This window comes from Oryctolagus cuniculus, chromosome 18 (genome assembly GCF_964237555.1).
Source record: "Oryctolagus cuniculus chromosome 18, mOryCun1.1, whole genome shotgun sequence".
NCBI classification, from domain to species: domain Eukaryota; kingdom Metazoa; phylum Chordata; class Mammalia; order Lagomorpha; family Leporidae; genus Oryctolagus; species Oryctolagus cuniculus.
The window spans coordinates 19,324,690-19,343,270 of NC_091449.1; the positions used below are offsets into that span (position 1 = coordinate 19,324,690).

General features: G+C 56.4%; 2 protein-coding genes across 2 annotated transcripts; both read left to right on the top strand.

The window, feature by feature from the left end:
- Positions 1-203: 203 nt before the first annotated feature.
- Positions 204-3,263, top strand: ETV2 (ETS variant transcription factor 2). The gene is made up of 4 exons (XM_051836041.2): positions 204-501; positions 608-685; positions 1,975-2,087; positions 2,294-3,263. Exons 1-4 carry the CDS (start codon positions 306-308, stop codon positions 2,492-2,494), a joined length of 588 nt encoding a protein of 195 aa, XP_051692001.2. The 5' UTR covers positions 204-305; the 3' UTR covers positions 2,495-3,263.
- Positions 3,264-3,759: 496 nt separating this feature from the next.
- COX6B1 (cytochrome c oxidase subunit 6B1) lies at positions 3,760-13,030 on the top strand. The gene is made up of 4 exons (XM_002722221.5): positions 3,760-3,932; positions 5,991-6,107; positions 8,706-8,806; positions 12,861-13,030. The coding sequence occupies exons 2-4, from the start codon at positions 6,002-6,004 to the stop codon at positions 12,912-12,914; spliced, it is 261 nt and encodes an 86-aa protein (XP_002722267.1). The 5' UTR covers positions 3,760-3,932; positions 5,991-6,001; the 3' UTR covers positions 12,915-13,030.
- Positions 13,031-18,581: the final 5,551 nt, after the last annotated feature.

The window sequence follows — 18,581 nt, forward strand, 5'->3', positions numbered from 1 at the left end:
AAACCTCCACCAGCCCCTCTGTCCCGTGCAACCCACTGTTCTCTAAGCCCCTAACCAAGCCCAAACCACCCCCACAGCAGAAGAGCCCCCAGAGACCAGTGCCCACCCCTGAGGCAGGGGGCGCGGCTAGGCCCCGCCCCCACCCCTGCAACTTGACCCAGGCTGCGACCCCCTGCTCTGACGTCTTGGAAAATTCCCCCCTGCCCAGACCCCCAGGGGAGGGGGTGTGTGGTATGAAATGGGGCTGAGACCCCTGGCTGCGGGCAGAAGAACCCGCCAGAGGTGAGCCATGAGCTGGGGCCTGAATGTGTGGGGTAAGAAGGGCCAGGGAGGCTGCACTCCTGGGTCTGCGGGAGGAAGAGGGAAGGGGCAGACCACGGGCTCATCCTTTGCCCCGTGGATTTATCCCGACAGAACGCTCAGGCGCACCCATGGACTTGTGGAACTGGGATGACACATCACCGCAGGAAGTGCCCCCCGTGACCAAGCTGTCGGGGCTGGGTAGGTGCTTGGGCTGAGGCTGTTGCAGTGTCGGGGGGCAGGTACCCAGGTCGGGGTACTTGGCCGGCGCCTCACCCGACCCTAACATCCTCCTTATTGTCTGCAGACAGAGCCGAATTTAGTCTTTATTTCCCTGAGCTGGCGCTCCCAGGGGACACACCAACAGCGGAGCCGAGCTGGACAGGTGGCTGGCGGCTGGGACCCCTGGGGGCTGAGGAAGAAGGGTGGCGGGGTTCCGAGGTTTCAGGCAGAAGGGGGCGTGCCTGGACTCGGGCTGAGTGGGGCTGGGCTCCCCGAGGCCCCGCGTGGCTCCCGAAGTCACTGCACACACAGTCCCCTAATCCCGGCTGCGTTCTGATGCCTCGCAGGGTTCCCAGGGCCGGACTGGAGCCCCGCGGTCCCGCTGCCCGACGCTTCCTGGGGCGCTGGTGAGTGTGCGCGATGGGCGGAGGGCCCTGGGCTCCTGAGACACCGAGGCCCGGAGCGTCAACCCCCAGGCTTTGCGGAGAAAGGGGTCCAGGGCCGGGACACCGGCGGCCTCAAGGTGGCATGACCTGGATCCAAGAGTCCCGGGTCCGAGGCGCCAAGTCCCAGAGCTTGGGCCTCCTCCACCCTCGAAGGGGGCGGGCCCCGGGACCCCTGGACTCGCCTCACTCGCGGGCTGTTCCTCCCCACAGAGCCCGCCCCTCAGGCTCTTGCGTGGCCCGCGGACTGGACAGACTCGCCTCAGACCCTTGGAGCCGCCTCGGACCCTTGGAGCCGCTTCGCCCAGGCCCTGGGCCCCGCCCCCTGGGCTGGGTCCGCAGCGGCGGCTGGCCAGAACTGTGCCCCCTCGGCGGGGGAGGCCACCTCGTGGTCGCGCACCCAGGCCGCCCGGAGCACCACCAGCTGGGACTGTCCGGCTGGCTCCGACGGCGCCACCTACTGGGGCAACAGTCTGGGAGGGGAGCCGGGCGCCGACTGCACCGTGTCGTGGGGCGGGCCCGCGGCCTCGGACTGTACGCCCTCCTGGAACCCGGGGCTGCGCACGGACTGCGCCACCTCTTCGGTGTACCAGAGTTCAGCCAGCACCTCTCCGTCCAAACCGAGCCAGCAGCCGGACCGCGCCACTTTGGCTCGTTTCCCCAAAACTAACCACCGAGGTGAGAGTTAAGCAATGTGCACGCACAAGGCGGCGCCTCGGCACCTAAGGGGGCGGGACCCGCAGAGACTGACGTCCAGGGGGTGGAGGTTAGAGACCTGCGCGCTCGAGGGCAGAGGGTCTTTTGGGAGAAGAGGGCTAAGACACTGGGGGTGAGGATTCGAGCTCCTGGGTTATGTGAGAGCAGAGATGAGGGCGCAGACGTCTGGGCCTCTGAGGCTTACTCCTGGGTCCGCCATAGGGGGGCACATACGCGCTCACAGGTCCTCGAGCCCGACTCCCCGGTGGCCTGGGGCCAGCACGCCGGGTGTTCACCTGCCTCCACCCCGCAGGTCCCATTCAGCTGTGGCAGTTCCTCCTGGAGCTGCTCCAGGATGGGGCGCGTAGCAGCTGCATCCGCTGGACGGGCAACAGCCGCGAGTTCCAGCTGTGTGACCCCAAAGAGGTGAGGCAGCTCCCCCGCCCCGCCAAGCCCCTCCGTGCCCAGTACCTACTCCTTGGCCCGCCCCCCGGGCCGGCCCTTGGCAGACCTCGTGCCCGCCGGGACCCCAGCCTCCCGCCACCCCACCCCTAGCTCGCGCCCCGCCCCCGACACCAAGCCCCGCCTCCGATCCGCCCCGCCCTCGCCACTAAGCCCCGCCTCCGCCGCAGGTGGCACGGCTGTGGGGCGAGCGCAAGAGGAAGCCGGGCATGAATTACGAGAAGCTGAGCCGCGGCCTGCGCTACTACTACCGCCGGGACATCGTGCGCAAGAGCGGTGGGCGCAAGTACACGTACCGCTTCGGGGGCTGCGTGCCAGGCCTCGCCTGCGTGGCCTGTGGGGGCGACGGGCAGCCGGCAGAGACCCAGTGAGCGCAGCCTCCAACGCGCGTGCTTGTGCGTCTTCCCCGCCGGCGCCCTGCGTGTGCGCCCCGACACGCGGGCACCCTCAGCGCTCTCACGGAATCCCTTGGCCAGTGCCTTTCCCCTCTCCCCCCAGGGGCCCTCCCCCCTGGGGCGCCTAAGCCCCGCCCCTCGCTGCCAGTCTCCGAGGCCCCGCCCCCTCGGGTGCCCGGGCCCCGCCTCGCCGTCCCCGGAGTTAGTTCGGGCGGTGCGGAGATGCCCACTTCCTGGGCTGGGAGACCCAGACCCTCCGGGAGCTCACCGTGTGCCCAGCCTGAGGGGAGACGTGGGAAGAACCAACGCCAGTGTCACGGGGCCCCGCGCTAAACCTACGCACCTGCATCCCATATGGGCATCGGTTCGGGTCCCAGCTGCCCCACTTCAATCCAGCTCCCTGCTAATAAGCCTGGGGAAGCAACAGAAGCTGGGCCAAGCGCTTGGGCCCCTGCACCGCTGTGGAAGACCCGGAAGAAGCTCCTGGCTGGACTTCGACCTGGCCCAGCCCAGCCCATTGCGGCCATTTAGGGAGTGAACCAGCCGATGGAAGATCTCTCCATCTCCACTCTCTCTCTGTACTGTGCCTTTCAAATCAGTATATACTAATCCTTTTGAAAATAGAAATGTATAATTTTACCCATTTTTAATATTTTGGTCTAGCAACTTGTGATACATAGATGACAATCTTGTGAGTTTTTCAAATGTGTGTACAGGTTTTTATAAATACGACTTTTGTAATTAACTCATGTCTAGTCTCATCCTGTATTGTTCAATGAAGAAGGTGCAGAAGGCCTGCCCCGAGCTTCTGTGGCTTACAGCCAAGCTTGTGTGGCCTCCGTGGCTGCCGGCTTCCTGTGTGGACCGCGGCCTGGCCAGGGATTCCTGCACATTCCACTCTTGGGAAACCTTCCCTGCCCGCATTCCCTCTCCAATCACGCGCCTATGCCCTCAGCAGCGGCCTGCCATGTGCGGTTGCTGGGACGTTGGTACTAAAATGGGGGGGAGGGGGCTTGGCACAGGGGTAGCTATTAATCAAATTACTTCCGCGGGGACATTTTTCCCACCCCCATTTTCCAATCAGTCCCGCGATCTTGAGCTCCTCTGCCCGGCTGAAGACGGAGAGGGGCCGGGACCCTGTAACGGGGCAACTCAGAGCCCTTGCAAGCGCCCCGAACCCACCGTCGCCCGGAGTGATGATGAACAGGCATTCCGCCCAATCAGAGGGCGCGGTTCCTGGCGGGCGTGGCCTGCTTCAGGGACCGCCCGCCCGCGGACGCTCTAGCCGCTGGGAGGACTCGCCTAGGCCCCTCGCCTCCCAGCTTCCGCCGGCCCTAATTCCGCTTCCTGTCTGCCATCGGCGTCTTTGCTGAGGGTCACATTGAGCGGCTAGCTGCTTCAGGGGCGTCGTCAGGTGAGTGTGGAGGGCTCGGGGACCCGGAGCGCAGCCTCCCCTAGGGCGGGCGGAGGCTTCCAGCCTGCGGGGCTGCGGGCCCTGGGACCCGGGCTGCTCCGCTGCTAGGACCAGCTCTCGGTTGTGCGGCTGAGCCTTCCGACCAGGCGGCACTCCAGACAGCTGCATCCTGCATGTATCCCTCCCTCCCTCCCGCTGGTGAGAGCCCCTTTCCCGGCGAGGAGACCGGGCTGTGGGTTCGGAGGCCCGGCCTGCAGTGCTGGTGGGGCCGCAGCCTGGCTCCCTGGTGTCCTCCTCACTCGTGGACGCTGGGGCGGCCGCAGGGTCACCGCCGATGCATCCTCGCCCGGAACCACGACCCCGACTGCGTCTGTGGCCCGGCGCCCGCCTCTGACTCGGTTAGTGCCCCAGCCCCCACCCTACCTGGACCGCCTGCATTTGCCCCTGGCACCTCCGATTCTGCGGGACACGGGCGCTGCGGACTGCGCCGATGAGAGCCGTGTGTCGGCTCCACTTAAGAGACACAGCTCCAGGGTCGGGGGAGTTCCAGGAGTGCTGGCGTTGGAGTGGAGGGCGGGTTCCATCCCTGTTGCAGTAGCCTCTGGTTGCAGCGGAGAGGGTCCTCCCGTTAGGAACGGGGGGGGGGGGGCGCGAACATTCTAGAATCTCCTGAGAGCTCCTGGGCTCCCACGAGAGCGTTGTCACGGAGGAGTGCTTCAAATCGTGGTGCTTACAGAATCTGCGGTGACTGGCTGGCTGCATTTAAGCAAATTCTGTGAAAGGGGTTTGTGGGTTCATCAGACTCGTGAGGAGTTTGTGGCACCAAAAGGAAAAAAAAAAAAGGATTGTAGGTTGCACCGGGATCAAGGCACATCTACCCTGTGTATGCTGTGTGACCTTGGGGAGTTAGGCACCGTCCCTTCCCCTGGATGGTTCCTGCCTGTTAGAGTGTGTCCACGTAAAGTTTGTACAGTGGGGTACCTGGCGTTTGGGGATCAGGGCTGATTTTGCTAAGGAGTAGTTGTTCATCCTGCTGTGACTTCCACACTCCGGTGTGTGGATTTCTCCCCCCTTCCTGTGTCCATGTGTGTGCGTGTGTTGAGAGGCAGTGGTTTGTTCACACCCAGCCCCTCATCTCTCTGGTCCTGCGTGTGTGTGCATGTGTGTGTGTGCGTGTGTGTGTGTGTTGAGAGGCAGTGGTTGTTCTCACCCAGCCCCTCATCTCTCTGGTCCTACATGTGTGTGCGTGTGTGTGTGTGTGTTGAGAGGCAGTGGTTTGTTCACACCCAGCCCCTCATCTCTGGTCCTGCGTGTGTGTGTGTGTGTTGAGAGGCAGTGGTTTGTTCACACCCAGCCCCTTCATCTCTCTGGTCCTGTGTGCGTGTGTGTGTGTGTGTTGAGAGGCAGTGGTTTGTTCACACCCAGCCCCTTCATCTCTCTGGTCCTGTGTGCGTGTGTGTGTGTGTGTGTGTTGAAAAGCAGTGTTTTGGTCACACCCAGCCCCTTCATCTCTCTGGTCCTGTGTGCGTGTGTGTGTGTGTGTTGAGAGGCAGTGGTTTGTTCACACCCAACCCTTTCATCTCTCTGGTCCTGTGTGCGTATGTGTGCGTGTGTGTGTGTGTGTGTGTGTGGAGAGGCAGTGTTTGTTCACACCCAGCCCCTTCATCTCTCTGGTCCTGTGTGTGTGTGTGTGCATGTGTGTGTGTTGAAAGGCAGTGGTTTGTTCACAGCCAGCCCCTTCATCTCTCTGGTCCTCTGTGTGTGTGTGTGTGTGTGTGTGGAGAGGCAGTGTTTGTTCACACCCAGCCCCTTCATCTCTCTGGTCCTGTGTGTGTGTGTGTGCATGTGTGTGTGTTGAAAGGCAGTGGTTTGTTCACACCCAGCCCCTCATCTCTCTGGTCCTGTGTGTGTGCGTGTGTGTGTGTGTGTGTGTGTGTGGAGAGGCAGTGGATTGTTCACACCCAGCCCATTCATCTCTGGTCCTCTTCCACTGGGCCTGGTTGGTCCGACCTCCCCAAGCTCAGAGCCCCTGCCAACACCCACTCTTTCTGCCTCCAGGAGTCAGCACCATGGCAGAAGACATCAAGACCAAAATCAAGAACTACAAGACCGCTCCGTTTGACAGCCGCTTCCCCAACCAGAACCAGACCAGGAACTGCTGGCAGAACTACCTGGGTGAGCAGTGCATGGGGGTGGAGGTACAGGCCCTCCCCTGCACCCACACCGCAGGTCACTCACCTCTCACCTCCTCCCCAGGGATCCGGGCATCCCGGCCTCCCCACTTATTCAGACAGCCTTGCCCCTCATTTCCAACTGTGGGCAACATTTATTTATTTTTAAGATTTATTTGTTTGTTTGAAAGACAGGGTTACAGAAAGAGAAGGAGAGACACACAGAGAGACATAGCTCCCTATCTTCCATCTGCTGGTTCACTTCCAAGGTGTCCGCACTGCTAGGGTTGAGCCAGGCCAAAGCCAGGAACCCAGAGCTGCATCTGGGTCTCCCATGCAGGTGACCAAAGCCCAAGCACTTGGGCCATCTTTGACTGCTTTCCCAGACACCTTAGCAGGGAGCTGGATTGGAAGTGGGGCAGCCGGTATGCAAATCGGCACTCTTACGGGATGCCAGCATTGTAGGCAGACTCAACTCTCTACACCACTACTGCAGCCCCACAAAGACTTGTTTGTAAACAGATGGGTGTATGCATGCATGTATGTGTCCATAGTGTAACATACATGCAGAAAGTAAATAAAACATGCGGCTAAATGATAATTCTAAAGTGAACTCAAAGCCATAACTCAAATAGAAGAATTGCTGTCAGGGCCGGCCCTGAGGCAGAGTGGGTAAAGCCGCCGCCTGCAGTGCTGGCATCCTGTATGGGCACCAGTTCAAGTCCCGGCTGCTCCACTTCCGATCCAGCTCTCTGCTATGGCCTGGAAAAGCAGTAGAAGATGGTACAAGTCCTTGGGCCCCTGCACCTGTGTGGGAGACCTGGAAGAAGCTCCTGGCTCCTGGCTTTGGGTCGGCACAGCTCCAGCTGTTGCAGCCATCTGGGGAGTGAACCAGCGGATAGAAGATATCTCTCTCTCTCCTCTGCCTCCGCCTCTCTGTAACTCCGCCTTTCACATCAATAAAATTTATTTATTTATTTTTTGACAGGCAGAGTGGATAGTGAGAGAGAGAGAGAGAAAGGTCTTCCTTTGCCGTTGGTTCACCCTCCAATGGCTGCCACGGCTGGTGCGCTGCAGCCGGCGCACGGCGCTGATCCAAAGGCAGGAGCCAGGTGCTTCTCCTGGTCTCCCATGGGGTGCAGGGCCCAAGCACTTGGGCCATCCTCCACTGCACTCCCGGGCCACAGCAGAGAGCTGGCCTGGAAGAGGGGCAACCGGGACAGAATCCAGCGCCCCGACCAGGACTAGCCGGCGCCGCTAGGTGCAGGATTAACCTATTGAGCCACGGCACCGGCAACATAAATAAATCTTAAAAAAAAAAAATAGCTCTTGCCTGCAGGCTGCCGTCTCCCCTGCCAACTTCTTGCTTCATCTGGAACACAAGGCCTTACCCTCCCCCCTAGAACTGTGACCCTGCCTACTTAGGGTGACCATGCTTTTATCCCACCATTTATTTACATCTAACTTGCGTTTGTGAACTTTAAGAGTCGTATATCTTCTGTGGTGGTTGGATTTCGTCAGTGGGTTTCAGGTTCATCTATGCCGTAGTGTGTACTTTGCTCATTTCCATTGTGCAGTTCCCCAGAACATACTATGTTCATGGACACTTGTGTGTTCCATTTGGGAGCTCCTAGGAGTGCCGCTGCCATAAACATCCCTATAAATATAATTTTATGTCTGTGTGCATGCTCTTCTCTGGGAAAAAGGCCAAGGAGTGGAATACAGCAGTTTTCCTTTTTTAATTGTCTACTTTTGAAAACCTGCCTTCCTGTCTAAGACTTAGCATCGAAACCCATCCTTCTCTTCCTTGCCCTGGCTCGGGACTCCCATAATCCCCACACACCCTCCTCATGCTCCCTATAATTCCTGAACCCACAGCTTTCACACCAAGCGTTCCTACGGCAGGGGTGGGGACGTCTGGCCTGCAGGAAACCGCATAAGTCCCCTGAAATCATCTGGCCTGGCCCTGCCAAGGCAGCTGCAGGTGGGCTCGAAATTCAGTAAATCCCGGGCCAACGCTGTGGCACAGTGGGTTAAGCTGCCGTGATGCCGGCATCCCATATGGGCACCGGTTCAAATCCTGCCCGCTCCACTTCTGACCCAGCACCCTGCTCATGGGCCTGGGAAAGCAGTGGAAGGTGGCCCATGTACTTGGGCCCGTGCAACTGGGTGAAGCCCCTGACTCCTGGCCTGATCCAGCCCCGACTGGCTGCTGCAGCCATCTGGGGAGTGAACTGGCAGATGGAGAGATCCCTCTGTCTGCTTCTCACCCCCCACCCCCAACACTGCCTTTCAAATAAAATAAAAATCAGTCGTTTTAAAAAAGAAATTCAATAAATCTGTAACAGGCTAATTTTTAGTTGATAATTTTATATGGCCCACAAATGATGTTAGAAATGTCCAGATGGCCCTTGACAGAAAAGATTCTTCAGCCATGCCCTAAGGGTCACAAAATGAACTTAGCCGCTAGTGAGCGCAGGTGAGCTTTTGTTTCCTGTCTGTGTACAAGCGATCATGAAGTGAAAAGCGTTTCTCACGGAGTTTGATCAAAACTGGCTTCCAGTCCTTGGTCTGCCCTGAACCCGAATCTCCTTCTTCCCAGACTTCCACCGCTGCGAGAAGGCGATGACCGCAAAAGGGGGTGACGTCTCTGTGTGCGAGTGGTACCGGCGTGTGTACAAGTCTCTCTGCCCCATCTCCTGGGTATGTTCCTCCCACTGGGGCCTCTGGGATGCCGGGTTGGGGAGGGTAGTGAAGGCCATGTGTGTTGTTTTCCCATCAGATCAGATGAGTATAGCATTTTTTTTAAAAAGATTTATTTATTTATTTGAAAGTCAGAGTTACACAGAGAAAGGAGAAGCAGAGAGAGAGGTCTTCCATCTGATGGTGCACTCCCCAATTGGCCACAACGGCCGGAGCTGCGCCGATCTGAAGCCAGGAGCCAGGAGCTTCCTCCGGGTCTCCCACGTGGGTTCAAGGGCCCAAGGACTTGGGCCACCCTCCACTGCTTTCCCAGGCCATAGCAGAGAGCTGGATCGGAAGTGGAACAGCCAGGACTCAAACTGGTGCCCATAGAGGATGCCGGTACTGCAGGTGGTGGCTTTACCCTCTACGCCACAGAACCAGCCCGTCTTTTAGTTCTGATCTGATCGTCCGTCCTTTTGTTGGTGTTAAATACTCTTTGCCCTCTTTTTTTTTTTTTTTTAAAGCATTTATTTTTTTATTTATTTGAAAGAGTTACAGAGAGAGGTAGAGACGGAGAGATAGGTCTTCCATCCACTGAATCACTTCTCTCTGTAGCAGAGAGCTGGATCAGAAGTGAAGCAGCCGGGACAGAAATCGTGCCCACCTGGGATGCGGCGCTGCAGGCAGAGGCTTACCTGATCGCAGTGAGATGGGTCAAGCCGCTGCGTGCGACCAGAGAGTGGCTTCTCCGCTGCTGACCCAGCTTCTTGCTAGTGCACCCTAGAAAGCAGCAGATGCTGGCTCCCAGCTCTGGCCTGGCCGAGTGCTGGCTGATGTGGGTATTTTGGTAGTGAACCAACAGATGGAAAATGTCCCTAGCTCTGCCTCTGTCCTGCCTTCCAAATAGATGCAAATAAGTTTTAAAAAATTAATCTCCTGGGGGCCAGTGGGTTAATCCTCTGCCTCTGGCGCCAGCATCCTATATGGGCGCCAGTTCTAGTCCTGGCTGCTCTTTTTCCTACGAAGCTCTCTGCTGTGGCCTGGGAAAATAGTAGAAGACGGCCAAGTGCTTGGGCCCCTGCACCTGCATGGGAGACCCGGAAAAACTCCTGGCTCCTGACTTTGGATCGGCGCAGCTCCGGCTGTTGCAGCCATTTGGGGGGTGAACCGATGGACAGAGACCTTTCTCTCTGTCTCTCCCTCTCACTGTTTGTAACTCTAATTCTCAAATAAATAAATAAAAATCTTTAAAAAAAATTAATCTCCTAGGCTGTGCTGTGACACAGCGGGTTAAAGCCACTGCCTGCAGTGCTGGCATCCCATATGGGCGCTGGTTCGAGTCCCACCTGCTCCACTTCTGATCTGGCTCCTTGTTAATTCACCTGGGAAAGCAGTGGTATATGGCCCAGGTCCTTAGGCCCTTGCACCTGCGTGGGAGACCCAGAGAAAGCTCCTGGTTCCTGGCTTTGGATTGGCTCAGTTGCAGCCACCTGGGGAGTGGACCAGCATATGGAAGACCTCTCTTTCTCTCTTTGTCTCACTCTGTAACTCTGTCTTTCAAATAAATACAATAAAATAAGTCTTGAAAAAAATTCATCTCCAGGGGCCAGCATTGTGGTATAGTGGGTTAAGCCACTGCTTGCAATGCTGGCATCCCCTGTGGGTGGCAGTTTGAGTCCCAGCTGCTCCACTTCTAATCCATTTCCCTACTAATGCGCCTGGGAAAGCAGCAGAAGATGGCCCAAGTGCTTGGGCCCCTGCAGCCAGGTGAGAGACCAGGACAAGGCTCTTGGCTTTGACCTGGCCCAGCCCTGGCTGTTGCAGCCATTTGGGGAGTGAACCAGCAGATGGAAGATTTTTCTCTCCCTGTAATTCTGCCTTTCAAATAAATAGGCCAATCTTTAAAAATAAATCTCCAATTCCAGTAATTGGACAGAGCAGGTGTGTGGAGAATTCACTCCTCCTATAAGGCGAGCATTTAAATCATTTTTTCCAACCACTGTTTATTTTTCCATTTTAAAAACATCGTTAGTTTTCCTGTGAAAAATAATACTGCCTTCCTGTAGAATCTTTTTTTTTTCTCTTTTTTTTTTTTTTTTTTTTTTGACAGGGTGGACAGTGAGAGAGAGAGACAGAGAGAAAGGTCTTCCTTTGCCGTTGGTTCACCCTCCAATGGCCACCGCGGCCGGCGCGCTGCGGCCGGCGCAACACGCTGATCCGATGGCAGGAGCCAGGAGCCAGGTGCTTTTCCTGGTCTCCCATGGGGTGCAGGGCCCAAGCACCTGGGCCATCCTCCACTGCACTCCCTGGCCACAGCAGAGGGCTGGCCTGGAAGAGGGGCAACCGGGACAGAATCCGGCGCCCCGACCAGGACTAGAACCTGGTGTGCCGGCGCCGCTAGGCGGAGGATTAGCCTAGTGAGCCGCGGCGCCGGCCTTCCTGTAGAATCTTGAAAAACAGAGATTGGTGTCAACAGGGAAATCCTCTTGGTCACCTCCTCTATTTTTTTCAAAAGTAAAGTTACAGAGAGAATCTTCCATCCACTGGGTGCACTCCCCAAATGGCCTCAACAGCCAGGGCTGGGCCTGGCCAAAGCCAGGAGCTTCGTCCAGGTCTCCCTTGTGGGTACAGGGGCCCAGGCACTTGGGCCATTTCCACTGCTTTCCTAGGCACGTTAGCAGGGAGCTGGATTGGAAGAGGAGAGCAGCCGGGACTCGAACCCGCACACATGTGGTACGCTGGTCTTGCAGGCAGTGGCTTAACCCACTGTGCCACAACGTTGGCCCCTATGTGATTTTTTTTGAATCCAATTACATATCAGACGCTACTTTTTTTTTACTTAATATGCATTTTATATGTTTTCATATCAGCACAATCTGCCAAGTTACTAGGTAGCCATATCTGTGGTTTTGTTTATTTATCTGAGAGGCAGAGTGATAGGACTAGAGGCTGAGATCCTCCACCTGCTGGTTCACAACCCAGATGGCTCTGACATCCAGTGTGTGGGTGTGCGAGAGAGAGTGTGCAAACGTGACTATGCTTGCCATTCATTGCTGGAGGGTCCACAGAGCAGAGAGCGTTACTTCTAGGTTTTAGGGAGTGATAACAACCTGCCGTGGACCTTTGTTTTTTCTTTTCTTTCTTTGTTTTTTAAACTTGAAAGCAGAGAGAGAGAGACGGGTATCCTCACGCACCGCAATTAGGAAATGTTGGGGTCGGCATTGGGCTGTCACATGCAGAGCTGCCTCCTGTGATGCTGCCATCCCATGGGGGTGCCTGTTTGTGTCCCGGCTGCTCCACTTCCCATCCAGCTCCCTACTGATGGCCTGGGAAAGCAATGGAGGATGGCCCAAGTGTTTGGACCCCTGCCACGGATGTGGGAGACCCAGATGAAGCTCCTGGCTCCTGGCTTCAGCCTGGCCCAGCCCCGGCCATTGTGGCCATCTGGGGAGTGAACCAGTGGATGGAAGGTCCCTCTGTAGCTCTTTCAAATAAATAAGTATTTTTAAAATTATATTTTATTTGTTGGTTGTTTGGCCGACTGGTTCAGAAACCGGTTGGGAAGTCCTTGTGCCCTGTGTGAGCGCCGAGGGTCAGCCCCGGCTCTGCTCCTGGTGTCTAGCTTCCTGTGAAGCAGACCCTGGGAGGCGGCAGTGCTGGCGTCAGCATCAGATCCCCGCCCGGATGGAGCCCCTAGTGTGCGCTCAGCCCAGTCCCAGCGGTTGTGGCGTTTAGGGAAGGAGGCAGCAGACAGGAGCGCTCTCTGTTTCTCCTTTCTTCCAGTCTCATCAAGACGATATAATGCAAAGGTGTTTTCTTGGTAAAGGATCACTAATGATCCTGTGAGCTGTTGGGAAAATGGGGTCTGCAGGCTTGCTTAATGGGGGGTTGCCAGGCCTTCAGTTTGTTTGAAGAAAACCAGCCCAGAGGCATCCAGTGTCTGCGAGGTGTGCCTTCCCCCAGCCGCAGCGTGCCAGCCACTCAGGAGAGCGGGTGTCCCTGCTGGCTCCCGGGCCTGGGCCACCCGCCCACCTGGTGTCCCCACAGAGTAACACCGCCTGTCTCTCCGCAGGTCTCCGCCTGGGATGAACGCCGCGCCGAAGGCACGTTTCCTGGGAAGATCTGAACTGGCCCTACCCACTCCTGTACCTCCGCCCCGCTCCCAGGGTGGGAAAGGGGGACCTGCCCTGGGACCCTGAATCATGACTGAGCTAATAATAAAAACTCGCTAGAGACCTGGAAGACTGTGCGTGCCTGGGAGAGCTGTGGGCGGCTGGGGTCCGCAGCAGCCCCTCTAAAGGCCTCAGTGTGCCTCTCTCCTGTCGTGTCTCGCTTTGCTTTGCTAACTGTGTTCTTGGCCAGCCTGACAGCCACCAGAGTGGTGATCAGACAGAAGAGCTCCTGTCCCTGTCTGGGCTGCTGCTGGGGTGTGTGCCTGCCCTAAGAGTGAGCAGCGCCTGGGATACCCCCCCGCCCCCAGCTAGCTGAACGTGACTATTCTCAACCCCGACCAGTCCGTTTCACTCACCTCTGTGCACGTCCACCCCACACAATTTTCATGCAAATCCTGGAGGTTATATTTCATCCAGAAATTATGTGTATCTCTTAAGTAATAAGAGAGATTTTTTTAAAGCATAATCATAGTATCATTATATCTAAAAAATTAATGAATTCTTATCTTTTTTGTTTTTTTAAATTTGAAAAGCGGAGTGACAGTGAAAGGACACAGATCCACCAGGTGCCTGCAACAGCCAGGGCTGGGCTGGAACCAGGAACCAGAACTCCAGGTCTCCCACATGGGTGCCTGGGGCCCAAGCACTCACTGCTCCCAGGAGCTGTGTGCTCTGACCTGGGATGCCAGCGCTGCAGGTGCAGCTAAATGCACTGTGCCCCAAAGCTGGCCCCACGAATTCATCTCCCGGAAGCAGTTTTCTGCCTCGAGTCATTTCTCTCTGGGTGCCACGCCCCCTCGTTCACATTGATCTGGGACACACAAGGCCCCCACAGGAGATCGCCCCGCTGCAGCCCGAAGTCCTCACCTGACTTGTCAGAGGGAACAGACACGCCAGCTGCAGGCCGGCACCCATGTCCCGGACACTCAAGTGGTTGGCCACAGGCTTGGCTGAGGCCCGAGTGGGCAGAGATGGTCCTCCACCTGGGCAGGTGGCCTTAGGGAGCGATGTTCTGTAGTGGCTGCCATGAGGAGAGGGGGCTGTGAACACAGGGACTTGAACCGGCGCCCCTGTGGGATGCAGGCGCTGCAGGCCGGCAGCTTGACCTACACTGGTCCCCTGCACACACGCCCTGTTTATGACACACAGGAGCTTGCTCGTCCTTGACCATTACCTCCCACCCCAATCACTGGAACATAATTCCCATGAGGGCAGGGATTTTAATTTGTCTAGTTTCTATTTTCATTTTATTTGAAAGGCAGAGCGAGGTCTTCCATCTTCGGTTCATCCTCCAAAGCCAGGTGTCCACAGCTCCATCTGGGTTTCCCATGTGGGTGGCAGGGACCCAGGTACCTGAGCCATCATCTGCTGCCTGCCAGGGTGTGTGTGAGCAGAAACCTGGACGCAAAGCAGAGGAGCTGGGACGACAGGAGCAGGCTCACTTCAGTGTGGGGCGCGGGTGGCACAGTGGGGCTCTAACTGCTCCACTCACCCCCGCCCTCTCCTAAGTGTTTTTATCCATCAGAAAGGCAAACAACAGAGAGAGATAACTCCTGCTGGTTCACTCACCAAATGCCCACAACAGCCAGGACTGGGTCAGACAAGCCAGGAACCTGGAACCCCACACCAGTCTTCCACACGGGTAGCAGGGACCCAAGGACTGGAGCCATCATCACTGCCTCCCGGGATGAATGAGCAGGAGGCTGGGTCAGCAGGGGGACGCTGATGCAGGACGCCGGGTCCCCACAGGCAGCTTAACCAGCGGCGCCTCGACTCCGGCCCCGAGAGCAGGGATTGTAAAAGCTTGTACAAATATGTTATTCGCTCAACTTCTTACCATGAATTTGTTTAAAGATTTATTTATTTGCTTGAAACTCAGAGAAAAGCCTCCATCCACTGGTTTATTCCCCAGATGGCCGCAATGGCCGGGACTGGGCCAGGCTGAAGCCAGGAGCTTCATCCAGGCCTCCCACATGGGTGTTGGACCCAAGCGCTTGGGCCATTGTCCACTGCTTTTCCCAGGCCATGAGCCAGAGCTGGGTCAGAAGTGGAGCAGCTGGGACATGAACTGGTGCCCATATGGGATGTCAGTGTGGCAGGCGGTGGCTTTACCCATTATGCCACATGTAATGACATTTTACATTTTAGTTATCTATTAGAGCAAGCGAGCTCTTATCCATGCTGGCCCACTCCCCAGATGCCCACCACAGCCCCGGCTGGAGCCCATGAGTGTCCTCCCCAGGGCAGAGATGGTCGGCTATGAATGATACACACCACGGATGTTTCAAGTGGCCATCAGCAGCTGGCAACTCCGTGTGTCCAGAGCAACACAGATGGGTCTTAAAGTCATGGTGTCGAGGGAGAAAGGGGAGACCAGAAAGAGCTACAGACACAGTCGTGGGCATGTAAGCTAGAAAAATGCGTGCACAGGAAGCAAAGGTATCCACTTCTTGAGAGCAGGTCCAACAGAGTGACCGTGGTCATCATCTCACAGTCACGTGAAGTCGCATGCCTTACGTCTGATTGTTAACAGTTATCACCAAAGCTGGGGGGAGGGGGAAGCCCAGGGGTCTTCAGAAAGTTCCTGGAAGGGGCTGGCGTTGGCACAGTGAGCTAAGCCGCCGTCTGCGACGCTGGCATCCCTTGTCCCACTGCTCTGCCTCCAAGCCAACTCCTTGTTAACACACCTGGGAAGCCAGAAGAAGATGGCCCAAATGCTTGAGCTCCTGCCACCCACATGGGAGACCACAATGTAACTACTGGCTCCTGGCTTTGGCCTGGCCCAGACCTGATTGTTGCGGCCATTTGGGGAGTGAACAGCAGATGGAAGACCTCCCTCTGCTTCAAGTAAATAAGTCTTAAAAGAAAAAAAAATTTGGGACCAGCTCTGTGGTGTAGTGGGTTAAGCTGCTGCCTCTGGTGCTGGCATCCCATATGGGTGCTGATTTGTGTCTTAGCTGCTCCACTTCCGATCCAGCTCCCTGCTAATGTGCCTGGGAAAGAAGTGGAAGATGGCCCAAGTGCTTGGGCCCCTGCACTCACCTGGGAGACCTGGATGGAGCGCCTGGCTCCTGGCTGTAGCCTGGCCCGGTGCTGGGGAGTGAGCCAGCAGATGGAAAATCTCTATCTCTGCCTCTCTCTCTCTCTCTCTGTAACTCTGCATTTCAAAATAAATTAAATAAATATTTTTCAAAAAGTTCATTGTAAGTACATATTATGAAGAAACTATGCATGGATATTAAAGGCTTTGCACCAAAATAAATTTAGCTTTTAATTCCTTTCCCACGAAATTTTTGAAGTACCTTTGTATACTGAACATATTACAACGCTTGCCAGTAGGGGGCGCCAAAAGAGTGGGATGTGGAGTCCCCAAAGGAATGAAATAAGTGTAAAACAGGAGGTGTCTTGTGGGGCATAGCCAGCCAGAAAGAGAGGGCTTGCGACTGACTCAACCTGGGATCCCTGGGACTTAAACAGGACCACAGGGAAGAGCTGTGAGATCATCGATCTCAAAGCTCTCTCTGCCATGAGAGCAGGTGGCCTCCAACACCTGCGACGTGAGTAAAACCGCACAAGAGCTGCAGCAGAAAACCAGTTAGTGGCCGGCGCCGTGGCTCAATAGGCTAATCCTCCGCCTTGCGGCGCCGGCACACCGGGTTCTAGTCCCGGTCGGGGCGCCGGATTCTGTCCCGGTTGCCCCTCTTCCAGGCCAGCTCTCTGCTGTGGCCAGGGAGTACAGTGGAGGATGGTCCAAGTGCTTGGGCCCTGCACCCCATGGGAGACCAGGAGAAGCACCTGGCTCCTGGCTTCGGGTCAGCACGGTGCGCCGGCCACGGCGGCCATTGGAGGGTGAACCAACGGCAAAGGAAGACCTTTTTCTCTGTCTCACTGTCCACTCTGCCTGTCAAAAAAAAAAAAAAAAACAGATTTACAGGTGCAGCAGGTTAAGCTGCAGCCTGCGAGACCGGCATCCCATATCAGAGCACGGGTTCAAGTCCCAGCTGCTCTGCTCTGAGCCATCTCTCTGCTGGTGTGCAGTGGGAGACCAGGTGGAGCTCCAGGCCCCCGCTTCAGGGAGTGAACCAGCAGATGGAAGATTCTCTCTCCCCCTCCCTCCCCCCCTCCCCCCCTCTCCCTCTCCCTCTCCCTCTCTCATTCTCACTCTCCCTTTCAACAAATAAATAGATCTTAAGAATAAAAATTTAGATTTAATAAAGCTGGGTGGGAAGTATGTAGATTCTTGTTACATTATCCTCTATAGTTTCTGCCTACTTGGAACATTTTATAATTTTTTAAAATTTTATAATTTTTTTAAATTAGAAGATTTTTTTTAAATTGGAAGATGTTTTCCACCGAGCAGGAGAAGATGAGGCATCTCAGAACTAAACAATGAGAGGCTGACAGCGGGGCCTGCGACCGTGAGGCCAGCCCCAAGCAGGGCTAGAGAGCCGCTCATTACACAGCCCTGGCACCGCCCAGAGCGCGGGGCTGCATCCCTGGAACAGCGGATCCGAATCTCTCTGGGGCGTCTTTGGTGCACACGCCAGGATGCCCGGTCTCCTAGGACTCCCAGCCCCCCTCCCTCAGCTGGTCCTGCCTTCAGGGTTGCAAACAACCTCTTACTAAAATGAACTGAATGGAGGGAGTGGCGCAGCTGCAGCTGATCAGACCCCCAGGTCACTTATTTCCCCTACAGGTAGCACCTAGATGGTCCCTCTTACCTCGAGGGATTTTCCCAGGACTCCCAAGCCCAGAGCAGGAAGCATCCGCCAGCTGACTGAGCAAAGCCCACTCTGCCACCCCACCCCCCCAGCCCTCATAGAGCCATCAAACGAGAACCACAAGCACCGCAGACCACCCAGGGACCCAGACATGCGCTGAACACACACTTCTGAACTCCAGCTGCAATCCACGGGGGCCAGAGGCCCCAACCCCTTGAGCCCTCGAGGCCAGGAGACAAGCAGGAGCTGCCCAACTCCTCGCTCTGCACTCTGCAGTCAACGCCGGCTTTCTCCCACCACCTGGGCTTCAGTGTGGGCCTGCCCACCGCAGGTGGGGGCGTGGACCCGGGGAATGGGTGACTTCTTCATCGCTGTGCGGTTGCATCATTTAATTTCCTGTCTCTGGACAGCCCACGAGCATCTCGTGTGCCTCCCTTGGAAATCGCCGCTCTACCAGTTAGCGTGTTTCTCTGAACGGCTCTACCTGCATCAGAACGGCCGGGTGGGTCACACAGAAAAGCACACACTTCTTTGCAGTGGACGGCATTATAGATTCTCACAATCTGGGCGCCCCCGCATCGCCGGGCTCCAAGTCTAGGAAGAGAAGTCTGCCCCCAGCTTTTGTCCCCAAAGGAAACCACTGCCTCTGATGTTTGTCACCCTGGGTTGGTTTTTGCCTCTTCCGGAACTTCCTGTGGCTTTTTTCATATCTTGCATGGTGTGTTTTAGGCTCTCCCTTGCACCTGCATCCATCAAGAGTTCATTTGCTTTTATTGCTGAATATTATCCATAGCCTGCAGGGGCCATACGGACGCAGCCATCTGCTGCTGGGGGGCACATGGGGTGGTTTCCAGTTTGGGGTCACTAGGAATTACACGTGGAATTTGGTGGACAGGAGCC

Excerpts from the sequence above, each read along its gene's own strand:
- COX6B1 (XM_002722221.5), top strand. The coding sequence starts at position 6,002 with ATGGCAGAAGACATCAAGACCAAAATCAAGAACTACAAGACCGCTCCG. Across the intron at positions 6,108-8,705 it reads CTGCTGGCAGAACTACCTGG|ACTTCCACCGCTGCGAGAAG; the intron begins GTGAGCAGTGCA and ends CCTTCTTCCCAG. Across the intron at positions 8,807-12,860 it reads CTCTCTGCCCCATCTCCTGG|GTCTCCGCCTGGGATGAACG; the intron begins GTATGTTCCTCC and ends GTCTCTCCGCAG.
- ETV2 (XM_051836041.2), top strand. The coding sequence starts at position 306 with ATGTGTGGGGTAAGAAGGGCCAGGGAGGCTGCACTCCTGGGTCTGCGG. Across the intron at positions 502-607 it reads GACCAAGCTGTCGGGGCTGG|ACAGAGCCGAATTTAGTCTT; the intron begins GTAGGTGCTTGG and ends TATTGTCTGCAG. Across the intron at positions 2,088-2,293 it reads AGCTGTGTGACCCCAAAGAG|GTGGCACGGCTGTGGGGCGA; the intron begins GTGAGGCAGCTC and ends CCTCCGCCGCAG.